The 13,375-nt window shown below is 55.2% G+C and overlaps 1 protein-coding gene across 1 annotated transcript in view; it reads right to left on the bottom strand.

Moving 5' to 3' along the window:
• Positions 1-11,760, bottom strand: part of gas7 (growth arrest specific 7) — an 81,432-nt gene extending 69,672 nt beyond the window's left edge. The window contains 1 exon segment of the mRNA NM_001127048.1: positions 11,484-11,760. Coding sequence (NP_001120520.1) covers positions 11,484-11,663 — 180 coding nt within the window. The 5' untranslated portion in view covers positions 11,664-11,760.
• Between the last annotated feature and the right edge of the window lie 1,615 nt (positions 11,761-13,375).

Here is a 13,375-nt window from a genome sequence, read left to right on the forward strand (position 1 = left end):
ATCTGCCCCTTGGGGAAACCTTATCCCTCCGATTGTGCGAAATCCATTGTGTGAGACAAAGGGGCAACTTGGCCGATTCCTAATGCAGGAAAATAAATCTCAGACACACATATATATATATATACACACACCTTCCAACTGCCAATAACATTCACTTATATCAGTCATGTGATAGGGACCCCCCAGCACCCTGTCCTCCTATGGGGCGTCCTGCAAAAATCAGTCTATGGGGGGGTCACATAAACAGCAACACAATATCATTGTCTGACTGGGAACCTCTACTGAGGGGCCCCACCCATTGCCCCCACTATCTCCCTCCTGCTCCCACTATCTCCCTCCTGCCCCTACTGTCCCCATCTTGCCCTACTGTCTCCATCTTGCCCTACTGTCTCCATCTTGCCCTACTGTCTCCATCTTGACCTACTGCCTCCATCTTGCCCTACTGTCCCCATCTTGCCCTACTGTCTCCATCTTGCCCTACTGTCTCCATCTTGCCCTACTGTCTCCATCTTGACCTACTGCCTCCATCTTGTCCTACTGTCTCCATCTTGTCCTACTGTCTCCCTCTTGCCCTACTGTCCCCATCTTGCCCTACTGTCTCCATCTTGTCCTACTGTCTCCATCTTGCCCTACTGTCTCCATCTTGTCCAACTGTCTCCATCTTGCCCTACTGTATCCATCTTGTCCTACTGTCTCCATCTTGCCCTACTGTCCCCATCTTGCCCTACTGTATCCATCTTGCCCTACTGTCTCCATCTTGCCCTGCTGTCTCCATCTTGCCCTGCTGTCTCCATCTTGCCCTACTGTCTCCATCTTGCCCTGCTGTCCCCATCTTGCCCTGCTGTCTCCATCTTGTCCTGCTGTCTCCATCTTGCCCTGCTGTCTCCATCTTGCCCTGCTGTCTCCATCTTGCCCTACTGTCTCCATCTTGCCCTACTGTCCCCATCTTGACCTACTGCCTCCATCTTGCCCTACTGTCCCCATCTTGACCTACTGCCTCCATCTTGCCCTACTGTCCCCATCTTGACCTACTGCCTCCATCTTGCCCTACTGTCCCCATCTTGACCTACTGCCTCCATCTTGCCCTACTGTCTCCCTCTTGCCCTACTGCCTCCATCTTGCCCTACTGTCCCCATCTTGACCTACTGCCTCCATCTTGCCCTACTGTCTCCATCTTGCCCTACTGTCTCCATCTTGCCTTACTGTCCCCATCTTGCCCTACTGTCTCCATCTTGCCCTACTGTCCCCATCTTGCCCTACTGTCTCCATCTTGCCCTGCTGTCTCCATCTTGCCCTACTGTCTCCATCTTGCCCTACTGTCCCCATCTTGCCCTACTGTCTCCATCTTGCCCTGCTGTCTCCATCTTGTCCTGCTGTCTCCATCTTGCCCTACTGTCTCCATCTTGTCCTGCTGTCTCCATCTTGTCCTGCTGTCTCCATCTTGCCCTACTGTCTCCATCTTGCCCTACTGTCTCCATCTTGCCCTACTGTCCCCATCTTGCCTACTGTCTCCATCTTGTCCTGCTGTCTCCATCTTGTCCTGCTGTCTCCATCTTGCCCTACTGTCTCCATCTTGCCCTACTGTCCCCATCTTGCCCTACTGTCTCCATCTTGTCCTGCTGTCTCCATCTTGTCCTGCTGTCTCCATCTTGCCCTACTGTCTCCATCTTGCCCTACTGTCCCCATCTTGCCCTACTGTCTCCATCTTGTCCTGCTGTCTCCATCTTGTCCTGCTGTCTCCATCTTGCCCTACTGTCTCCATCTTGCCCTACTGTCTCCATCTTGCCCTACTGTCCCCATCTTGCCCTACTGTCTCCATCTTGTCCTGCTGTCTCCATCTTGTCCTGCTGTCTCCATCTTGCCCTACTGTCTCCATCTTGCCCTACTGTCCCCATCTTGCCCTACTGTCTCCATCTTGCCCTGCTGTCTCCATCTTGTCCTGCTGTCTCCATCTTGCCCTACTGTCTCCATCTTGTCCTGCTGTCTCCATCTTGTCCTGCTGTCTCCATCTTGCCCTACTGTCTCCATCTTGCCCTACTGTCTCCATCTTGCCCTACTGTCCCCATCTTGCCCTACTGTCTCCATCTTGTCCTGCTGTCTCCATCTTGTCCTGCTGTCTCCATCTTGTCCTGCTGTCTCCATCTTGCCCTACTGTCTCCATCTTGTCCTGCTGTCTCCATCTTGTCCTGCTGTCTCCATCTTGCCCTACTGTCTCCATCTTGCCCTACTGTCTCCATCTTGCCCTACTGTCCCCATCTTGCCCTACTGTCTCCATCTTGCCCTACTGTCCCCATCTTGCCCTACTGTCTCCATCTTGCCCTACTGTCCCCATCTTGCCCTACTGTCTCCATCTTGCCCTACTGTCCCCATCTTGCCCTACTGTCCCCATCTTGCCCTACTGTCTCCATCTTGTCCTGCTGTCTCCATCTTGCCCTACTGTCTCCATCTTGCCCTGCTGTCTCCATCTTGCCCTGCTGTCTCCATCTTGCCCTACTGTCTCCATCTTGTCCTGCTGTCTCCATCTTGCCCTGCTGTCTCCATCTTGCCCTACTGTGTTCCTATTCACAAGGTTCTGGGGGGAAGTTAATTCCTTCTAAAGGGATAAGCCCCTCCCTCCCAAGACTCCCACATACCCAGTTGGCTCCGCCTCCTTAAATGACGCCAGTGGTTCCTACAGAACAGGCCCAGACTGGTACCAGAACGGACCCGCTGGGATACAGAGGAATAATACTGAATAAAGAGTCTGGGGCTGCTGGGAAGGGGTTTAGGGCCCCACGTGCCCCCCTAATGTATGGAATGAGGTCGCCCCCCCCCCCGTTACTCTCACGTCTGTGTTTAAAATAGATCAAGGTGTTAAGTGATTTGGGGCGCGAATGTCTGGAAGCAGCGACTGGGGATCGGATCAGCGACTCCCCCCCCCCCCCAGTGCAACTGAACTACATCTCCCCATTCAGCATTAATTATTTATCCACATATAGCGCAGCAGTCCTGCCTCGCTTTATGGCTGAGACTCTGACACTGAGTGAAAGCAGCAGGTTATAAGGAGACATTTCTGGTTTCACCAATATAAAGGGCAAGTTAAGCTCATTGTTGGTCTGGGCCATGGGGGGGGGGGGCAGTTGGTACAAACTAGGAGCTGCCCGGCTGTAGGGATCACAGGAATGAATGCAGTTTCCCATCTTGAACATTTTCCCCAGTATCACCCGTATCCCCCGAATGTCCAGTATCCCCAGTATCACCCGTATCCCCCGAATGTCCAGTATCCCCAGTATCCCCAGTATCACCCGAATGTCCAGTATCCCCGGTATCACTCGAATGTCCAGTATCCCCGGTATCCCCAGTATCACCCGTATCCCCCGAATGTCCAGTATCCCCAGTATCCCCAGTATCCCCAGTATCACCCGTATCCCCCGAATGTCCAGTATCCCCAGTATCCCCAGTATCACCCGAATGTCCAGTATCCCCGGTATCACTCGAATGTCCAGTATCCCCGGTATCCCCAGTATCACCCGTATCCCCCGAATGTCCAGTATCCCCAGTATCCCCAGTATCACCCGTATCCCCCGAATGTCCAGTATCCCCAGTATCACCCGTATCCCCCGAATGTCCAGTATCCCCAGTATCCCCAGTATCACCCGTATCCCCCGAATGTCCAGTATCCCCAGTATCCCCAGTATCACCCGTATTCCCCGAATGTCCAGTATCCCCAGTATCACCCGTATCCCCCGAATGTCCAGTATCCCCAGTATCACCCGTATCCCCCGAATGTCCAGTATCCCGGTATCCCCAGTATCACCAGTATCCCCCGAATGTCCAGTATCCCCGGTATCCCCGGTATCACCAGTATCCCCCGAATGTCCAGTATCCCCGGTATCCCCAGTATCACCAGTATCCCCCGAATGTCCAGTATCCCCGGTATCCCCAGTATCACCAGTATCCCCCGAATGTCCAGTATCCCCGGTATCCCCGGTATCACCCGTATCCCCCGAATGTCCAGTATCCCCGGTATCCCCAGTATCACCCGTATCCCCCGAATGTCCAGTATCCCCGGTATCCCCAGTATCACCCGTATCCCCCGAATGTCCAGTATCCCCGGTATCCCCAGTATCACCCGTATCCCCCGAATGTCCAGTATCCCCGGTATCCCCAGTATCACCCGTAACCCCCGAATGTCCAGTATCCCCGGTATCCCCAGTATCACCAATATCCCCCGAATGTCCAGTATCCCCGGTATCCCCAGTATCACCCGTATCCCCCGAATGTCCAGTATCCCCGGTATCCCCAGTATCACCCGTATCCCCCGAATGTCCAGTATCCCCGGTATCCCCAGTATCACCCGTATCCCCCGAATGTCCAGTATCCCCGGTATCACCCGTATCCCCCGAATGTCCAGTATCCCCGGTATCCCCAGTATCCCCCGAATGTCCAGTATCCCCGGTATCCCCAGTATCCCCCGAATGCCCAGTATCCCCGGTATCCCCAGTATCCCCCGAATGTCCAGTATCCCCAGTATTCCCCGTATCCCCCGAATGTCCAGTATCCCCGGTATCCCCAGTATCACCCGAATGTCCAGTATCCCCGGTATCCCCAGTATCACCCGAATGTCCAGTATCCCCGGTATCCCCAGTATTCCCTGTATCCCCCGAATGTCCAGTATCCCCGGTATCCCCAGTATCCCCCGAATGTCCAGTATCCCCGGTATCCCCAGTATCCCCCGAATGTCCAGTATCCCCGGTATCCCCAGTATCACCCGAATGTCCAGTATCCCCGGTATCCCCAGTATTCCCCGTATCCCCCGAATGTCCAGTATCCCCGGTATCCCCAGTATCCCCAGTATTCCCGGTATCCCCAGTATCCCCCGTATCCTTGGTATCCCCAGAATGCCCAGTATCCCCAGTATTCCCGGTATCCCCAGTATCCCCCGTATCCTTGGTATCCCCAGAATGCCCAGTATCCCCAGTATTCCCGGTATCCCCAGTATCCCCCGTATCCTTGGTATCCCCGGTATCCCCAGAATCCCCAGTATCCCCAGTATCCCCGGTATCCCCAGTATCCCCAGTATCCCCAGTATTCCCGGTATCCCCAGTATCCCCCGTATCCTTGGTATCCCCAGAATGCCCAGTATCCCCAGTATCCCCCGTATCCTTGGTATCCCCGGTATCCCCAGAATCCCCAGTATCCCCAGTATCCCCGGTATCCCCAGTATCCCCAGTATCCCCAGTATTCCCGGTATCCCCAGTATCCCCCGTATCCTTGGTATCCCCAGAATGCCCAGTATCCCCGGTATCCCCCTAGCCCCGCCCCCTGGGGTGCAACTTGCCCCAAACACACGACAATGAGGTCAGACAAACTGATACAAAGTCTGGAGTTTTTACCAACGTTGCACAATGAGATTCCATACTGAGGGCCCAGGGCCGATATACCAGCTGCTGATTGGCTGATTGTGCAATTGTATGGGAATGGGACACACACAGATCTATATCTGCGCAATTTCCATCCAATCACAGGGGCTCAGTATGGAACAGAGCAGTTAGGGCCACATTAGTACAGTAGTGAGGATCATTATCTGCGTCCCCCCCACTCCCCCCCCCAACTCCCCCCCACTCCCCCCCAACTCCCCGTATCTGCGAATCTCCTGGCTCTGCCAATATCTCACACACATGGATCTGCTTTCCAGCCCCTCCACCTCTTCTTCCCACCCTGGGGCCCCTCTCCCCCAACATACGCACTGATTTTCCCATGTCCTGTCTGTGCTCAGGGTGACGTGACTGCCGCCCGCAGCCAAATCTCTTCCCTTCTATCAACTGCCAGTTACGTTGTGTCAGCAATTAAAGGGGAACTCCACCCATGAAAGAAAATATCAAATTCTCTGCAACTCCCCAATATCCATTCATCCCTCATTCTCACTGGGTTTATAGTTATGTGTAACTGTCACTGTGTCTGTCCCTTTCCCTTCCCTGCACTGCTGGTTCTGACTCCTGATACAACTCCCAATACCCATTCATTCCTCATTCTCACTGGGTTTATAGTTATGTGTAACTGTCACTGTGTCTGTCCCTTTCCCTTCCCTGCACTGCTGGTTCTGACTCCTGATACAACTCCCCAATACCCATTCATTCCTCATTCTCACTGGGTTTATAGTTATGTGTAACTGTCACTGTGTCTGTCCCTTTCCCTTCCCTGCACTGCTGGTTCTGACTCCTGATACAACTCCCCAATATCCATTCATTCCTCATTCTCACTGGGTTTATAGTTATGTGTAACTGTCACTGTGTCTGTCCCTTTCCCTTCCCTGCACTGCTGGTTCTGACTCCTGATACAACTCCCCAATATCCATTCATCCCTCATTCTCACTGGGTTTATAGTTATGTGTAACTGTCACTGTGTCTGTCCCTTTCCCTTCCCTGCACTGCTGGTTCTGACTCCTGATACAACTCCCCAATATCCATTCATCCCTCATTCTCACTGGGTTTATAGTTATGTGTAACTGTCACTGTGTCTGTCCCTTTCCCTTCCCTGCACTGCTGGTTCTGACTCCTGATACAACTCCCCAATATCCATTCATTCCTCATTCTCACTGGGTTTATAGTTATGTGCTATAGTTCCAGGGGTACCCAGGGCACAAATAAGCACTCACCCCAAATCCCCCCCTAACTGGCCTTCAGGCTGGGCCCCCTTAGCCCATAACAAGGTTACAGATATATAGAAACATTGGGGTAACAGTCACCCCGCTATAGTTCCAGGGGTACCCAGGGCACAAATACCCACTCACCCCAAATCCCCCCCTAACTGGCCTTCAGGCTGGGCCCCCTTAGCCCATAACAAGGTTACAGATATATAGAAACATTGGGGTAACAGTCACCCCGCTATAGTTCCAGGGGTACCCAGGGCACAAATAAGCACTCACCCCAAATCCCCCCCTAACTGGCCTTCAGGCTGGGCCCCCTTAGCCCATAACAAGGTTACAGATATATAGAAACATTGGGGTAACAGTCACCCCGCTATAGTTCCAGGGGTACCCAGGGCACAAATAAGCACTCACCCCAAATCCCCTCCTAACTGGCCTTCAGGCTGGGCCCCCTTAGCCCATAACAAGGTTACAGATATATAGAAACATTGGGGTAACAGTCACCCCACTATTGTTCCAGGGGTACCCAGGGCACAAATAAGCACTCACCCCAAATCCCCCCCTAACTGGCCTTCAGGCTGGGCCCCCTTAGCCCATAACAAGGTTACAGATATATAGAAACATTGGGGTAACAGTCACCCCACTATAGTTCCAGGGGTACCCAGGGCACAAATAAGCACTCACCCCAAATCCCCCCCTAACTGGCCTTCAGGCTGGGCCCCCTTAGCCCATAACAAGGTTACAGATATATAGAAACATTGGGGTAACAGTCACCCTGCTATAGTTCCAGGGGTACCCAGGGCACAAATAAGCACTCACCCCAAATCCCCCCCTAACTGGCCTTCAGGCTGGGCCCCCTTAGCCCATAACAAGGTTACAGATATATAGAAACATTGGGGTAACAGTCACCCTGCTATAGTTCCAGGGGTACCCAGGGCACAAATAAGCACTCACCCCAAATCCCCCCCTAACTGGCCTTCAGGCTGGGCCCCCTTAGCCCATAACAAGGTTACAGATATATAGAAACACCCGGGCACCATTCCCTCTGGGCCGCTAGGGGTTAATCTCACTTCCCGCCCCTTAATCTCCGAACACTTTAGATAAGAACCAAACGATTTACTGGGCAAATATTTACCCCTCGGTCATTATGGAGAGAAGGTGACCCCCGGGCAGGGGGGAAACACAGGGGCAAACAGGTGCCCACAACGGTGTCACATGATCAACTAAAGGGTAACTAAACCCTGAGAAAGGAAGGGGCTACAATTGGCCCCCCACATGCCCGGTGCCAGTGTCAGTAGGTACCTACAGGGAATAAACTGTGCCCATCCCCCCTGGCAGCAGCGGGCATTCCTGCAGAAAGGGGCAATTGTTTGGCCGGGGATGGGCTCGGGGCAGCTCCCCGCCTGGCACGGTGAGTGGGACGGCTCAGCCCATTGTTCCGGGCGGCTCTGGACAAACAATGGGAACGACTTTCACCTACGGAAGTCACGAGCGGGGGCCCATGTCTACTCAGCAGTGCTAGGCACACAGCGCCGGGCAAGGGGGGCAATTCCTTTAGTGAAGCAGGGCACAAGCTTGTCCTGGGGGCAATATCCCCATCTCACCAATAAGCCCCCCTGCCAGCCCGGCCACTAGATCTCTCACTTTGATGCCACTGGTAACTGCCCCAGCAAGAGGGCAGGGGCTAATGGGCAGGGCAAAATGGTAATTCCAGACTAAAGGCAGACCTGGCACAAACTGGCAGTGCCCACCAATCCATTTCTGTGCATTTCTGCTGTACGAGCCCAGTGTTGGCAAGTTGGCATCGCTGTGTAACTGCCCAGGTTGCCCGGTGTGGCTAAATACCAAGCACACAGACACCCCTATTTGCCCAGGGCAGTTAATGCCACAGCCATTCTGCCCCTGGGGCATCTAAAGACACATCTGGGTGGGGGGGGGGCAATAGTCTGTTTAACCCCTACAGGGTGGGAATCTCACCCCTTCACTCAAGGGCAAGTAAACAAATGAGCTTTCCATCTTTTACTGGGGTGTGATGCCCGCGGATGCCCAGCCTGGCACTGCCACCCATATAATTACCCGATGCCCCCGGCACACAGGCGGTTATAGAGTCTCATAACATTTTCCTTCCACTGTAGTTAAAATTCCTCTCTGGGGAGTTAATGTGACGCGGGCGCTGTGCCACCCTGGGGCGCTACCCACGTACCCCCAGCCCCAGGCACCCACACACGTACCCCCAGGCACCCACACAGGGCAGCCCCCCAGTCTCAGGCACCCACACACGTACCCCCAGGCACCCACACAGGGCAGCCCCCCAGCCCCACTGTGCCTATGTATCCAGCCATAACATAAATAACAACCTATTGGGCTTTCCATGCAGTTCTACGTTCCTTTCCTGCCCAACAAGGATTCCCCTGGGAAAAAAACCCCAAAATATAGCGCCCCCTTAAGGCCCACAGGGGGCGGGAGCTGTCATACTGACTGTCCGGAAAGCAAAGGGTTACCGCCCCCCCCTTGCCCCAAACACCTGCCCGGAATGTGAGTCCAGTAGCGACTCAATAGGGACCCGGGGGGCGGCCCCTAGTGGCCACTTGGTGTAACAGCGATCTGCCTCCCGCGGTTCCGGACAGGTGGGTCGGGCTCAGCGCTGGGGAGTCTGGGCTTTGGGTTCTGGGGAGTCTGGGCTTTGGGTTCTGGGGAGTCTGGGCTTTGGGTTCTGGGGAGTCTGGGCTTTGGGTTCCGGGGAGTCTGGGCTTTGGGTTCCGGGGAGTCTGGGCTTTGGGTTCCGGGGAGTCTGGGCTTTGGGTTCCGGGGAGTCTGGGCTTTGGGTTCCGGGGAGTCTGGGCTTTGGGTTCCGGGGAGTCTGGGCTTTGGGTTCCGGGGAGTCTGGGCTTTGGGTTCCGGGGAATCTGGGCTTTGGGTTCCGGGGAGTCTGGGCTTTGGGTTCCGGGGAGTCTGGGCTTTGGGTTCCGGGGAATCTGGGCTTTGGGTTCCGGGGAGTCTGGGCTTTGGGTTCTGGGGAGTCTGGGCTTTGGGTTCTGGGGAATCTGGGCTTTGGGTTCTGGGGAGTCTGGGCTTTGGGTTCTGGGGAATCTGGGCTTTGGGTTCTGGGGAGTCTGGGCTTTGGGTTCTGGGGAATCTGGGCTTTGGGTTCTGGGGAGTCTGGGCTTTGTGTTCCGGGGAGTCTGGGCTTTGGGTTCCGGGGAGTCTGGGCTTTGGGTTCCGGGGAATCTGGGCTTTGGGTTCCGGGGAGTCTGGGCTTTGGGTTCCGGGGAATCTGGGCTTTGGGTTCTGGGGAGTCTGGGCTTTGGGTTCCGGGGAGTCTGGGCTTTGGGTTCCGGGGAGTCTGGGCTTTGGGTTCCGGGGAGTCTGGGCTTTGGGTTCCGGGGAGTCTGGGCTTTGGGTTCCGGGGAGTCTGGGCTTTGGGTTCCGGGGAGTCTGGGCTTTGGGTTCCGGGGAATCTGGGCTTTGGGTTCTGGGGACTCAGCACAAACTTATTCTAATGACAGGGTTTCGGCCTAAGCTCCGCCCCTGGCATCTCATTATAGCTTTACGCATGGGCGGTACCTGCGCAGCAGGGATTATGGGTAAGTAACAGGGGGTGGGGTATAAAATGCAAATGTGGGGCCCAATTAGAGGCAATTAGCTTCAGCCCTGCAGCCCCTCCCTCTGACCCGGGAATTCGGAACCAATCAGGCACTAATGGGCCCCAGCTGGTTCTGACTGTAGGAGAACTCAGGTAGGTACCAACCCAGTCTCCTATTGCCCCAACTATCTGCTTTATACCCCCCTGGGGGCAACAAGCAAAGCACAAGGGGGCAGATTTACAGCTCTTACCCCACAGCAACTGCCCCTGGGAAACAAGTCATGTATGTGGGAGCCTGTCCCTATGTACTCACAGTAATGCCCCAGCAGGGCTGGAAGCTGCCCAATAGGGGGCAGAAACCTTATGAGGGCAGGTGTGTGCCCCTTCCTTATGGGCAGTGTGGCCCCAGAGCTGCTTGGCTCTCACTATGAGACCCCCCCCCACTTGCACCCCATGCACATAGGAATAGTTCCCCTTTAAAAAGCTAAGTGCCAGCTGGCATTGTCAGGGTGGCATTTATAGCAACAGTTGGGTGCCCAGTACAGGGCAGGGTGGCATTAAAGCAACAGGTGGGTGCCCAGTACAGGGCAGGGTGGCATTAAAGCAATAGGTGGGTGCCCCAGTACAGGGTGGCATTAAAGCAACAGGTGGGTGCCCCAGTACAGGGCAGGGTGGCATTAAAGCAACAGGTGGGTGCCCAGTACAGGGCAGGGTGGCATTAAAGCAACAGGTGGGTGCCCCAGTACAGGGCAGGGTGGCATTAAAGCAATAGGTGGGTGCCCCAGTACAGGGTGGCATTAAAGCAACAGGTGGGTGCCCCAGTACAGGGCAGGGTGGAATTAAAGCAACAGGTGGGTGCCCAGTACAGGGCAGGGTGACATTACAGTAACAGGTGGGTGCCCCAGTACAGGGTGGCATTACATTAACAGGTGGGTGCCCCAGTACAGGGTGACATTACAGTAACAGGTGGGTGCCCCAGTACAGGGCAGGGTGGCATTACAGTAACAGGTGGGTGCCCCAGTACAGGGCAGGGTGGCATTACAGTAACAGGTGGGTGCCCCAGTACAGGGTGGCATTACATTAACAGGTGGGTGCCCCAGTACAGGGTGGCATTACAGTAACAGGTGGGTGCCCCAGTACAGGGTGGCATTACAGTAACAGGTGGGTGCCCCAGTACAGGGTGGCATTACAGTAACAGGTGGGTGCCCCAGTACAGGGTGGCATTACAGTAACAGGTGGGTGCCCCAGTACAGGGTGGCACGAAGCCCTTACCTCCAGGATCTGTACGTAGCTGGCAGGGAACCAGCCCCGGGCGCCGTCCTTCTCGCCTTCCCACCAGCCCCCGTCCAGCGCCTGCAGCACCGTAACCAGCTCCCCGGGTTGGAAGTGGAGCCCCTGCCGGTGCTGCTCCCCACTGAATCCATACAGAGTTCTGCACAGCGACCCAGACATGGCAGGAGGGTCCCCAGTGAGAGGGGGGGGGGTGGTGCTGTGGGACTTTATCTCTCCCCCCCCTGGTGCTGCCAGTAGGGGGCTCCCTGGGCTCGGGGGGCACACACAGCGCTCGCAGGCTGAGGAATCACTGAGACTGGAGCTGGGGAAGCGGCTCAGCCCACAGCAGGGAGGGGTCGGGGGGGGTGGGACTATCTCTGGGCTGAGCCATTGGCTGTGCCACTTCCCTGTGGGGCAAGTTAGTCAGGATACCCCCCAGCCTGGGGCAGTTACACAGACACCATGTAGCCACTCTCACTGTTAACCCTTTCCCTGCCCCCCCCCATACAAATGCCCCACAGACAAGGGTTCTGCTGCCCCACAGGAGGCGGTTAAAGGAGGATGCACTGGTCCCAATAACCCCACTGTGGGGGGAAGCTGCCCACCACACAACAGGAAGTGCCCGGTGCAAGCTGGAATTCCTTCCCCTTTAGCAGAGTTTATTATAACTATGGCAGTCAGAAGTCTTACTGGTTATTACTGGGGGCTCCCACACCCAGGGAACAAGGGCATTAAAGTCTGAAAACTAAACTGCCTCCGAGCACTGCCGGTACCAACTCCGCTTTGTGCCCCACTGGGGACTGTGTATTGGAATGGCAGCGCCAGGAATACCCGGAATCAGAGCCAGGAATATATAACACATGTATGTCTATGGTGCAATGCACACACAGTGTTAGACTGGGGCGTCCAGGGACCATTGGGGCTGCCACCTTAGGGGCCCAACAGCCCAGTCATAAGCTCCTCTGCAGAGCCCCCCAACATATCCCTTTAAGCACCAGTTAACCCCATAAAGGCCACCAGTTACCTCCCCTGCAGACTTACCGGCGGTTAGAGGGTTAAGTATGAATGAAGTCGCAGATAATGGGGGGTGACAGACACAGACAATGAGGGTGACAGACACAGACAATGGGGGTGACAGTTACAGACAATGGGGGTGACAGATACAGACAATGGGGGTGACAGTTACAGACAATGGGGGTGACAGATACAGACAATGGGGGTGACAGTTACAGACAATGGGGGTGACAGTTACAGACAATGGGGGTGACAGATACAGACAATGGGGGTGACAGATACAGACAATGGGGGTGACAGTTACAGACAATGGGGGTGACAGTTACAGACAATGGGGGTGACAGACGCAGACAATGGGGGTGACAGACGCAGACAATGGGGGTGACAGTCGCAGACAATGGGGGTGACAGACGCAGACAATGGGGGTGACAGTCGCAGACAATGGGGGTGACAGACGCAGACAATGGGGGTGACAGACGCAGACAATGGGGGTGACAGACGCAGACAATGGGGGTGACAGATACAGACAATGGGGGTGACAGTTACAGACAATGGGGGTGACAGATACAGACAATGGGGGTGACAGATACAGACAATGGGGGTGACAGTCGCAGACAATGGGGGTGACAGACGCAGACAATGGGGGTGACAGACGCAGACAATGGGGGTGACAGACGCAGACAATGGGGGTGACAGTCGCAGACAATGGGGGTGACAGTCGCAGACAATGGGGGTGACAGTCGCAGACAATGGGGGTGACAGTCGCAGACAATGGGGGTGACAGTCGCAGACAATGGGGGTGACAGTCGCAGACAATGGGGGTGACAGTCGCAGACAATGGGGGTGACAGTCGCAGACAATGGGGGTGACAGTCGCAG

This window comes from Xenopus tropicalis, chromosome 10 (assembly GCF_000004195.4).
Source record: "Xenopus tropicalis strain Nigerian chromosome 10, UCB_Xtro_10.0, whole genome shotgun sequence".
NCBI classification, from domain to species: Eukaryota; Metazoa; Chordata; class Amphibia; order Anura; family Pipidae; genus Xenopus; species Xenopus tropicalis.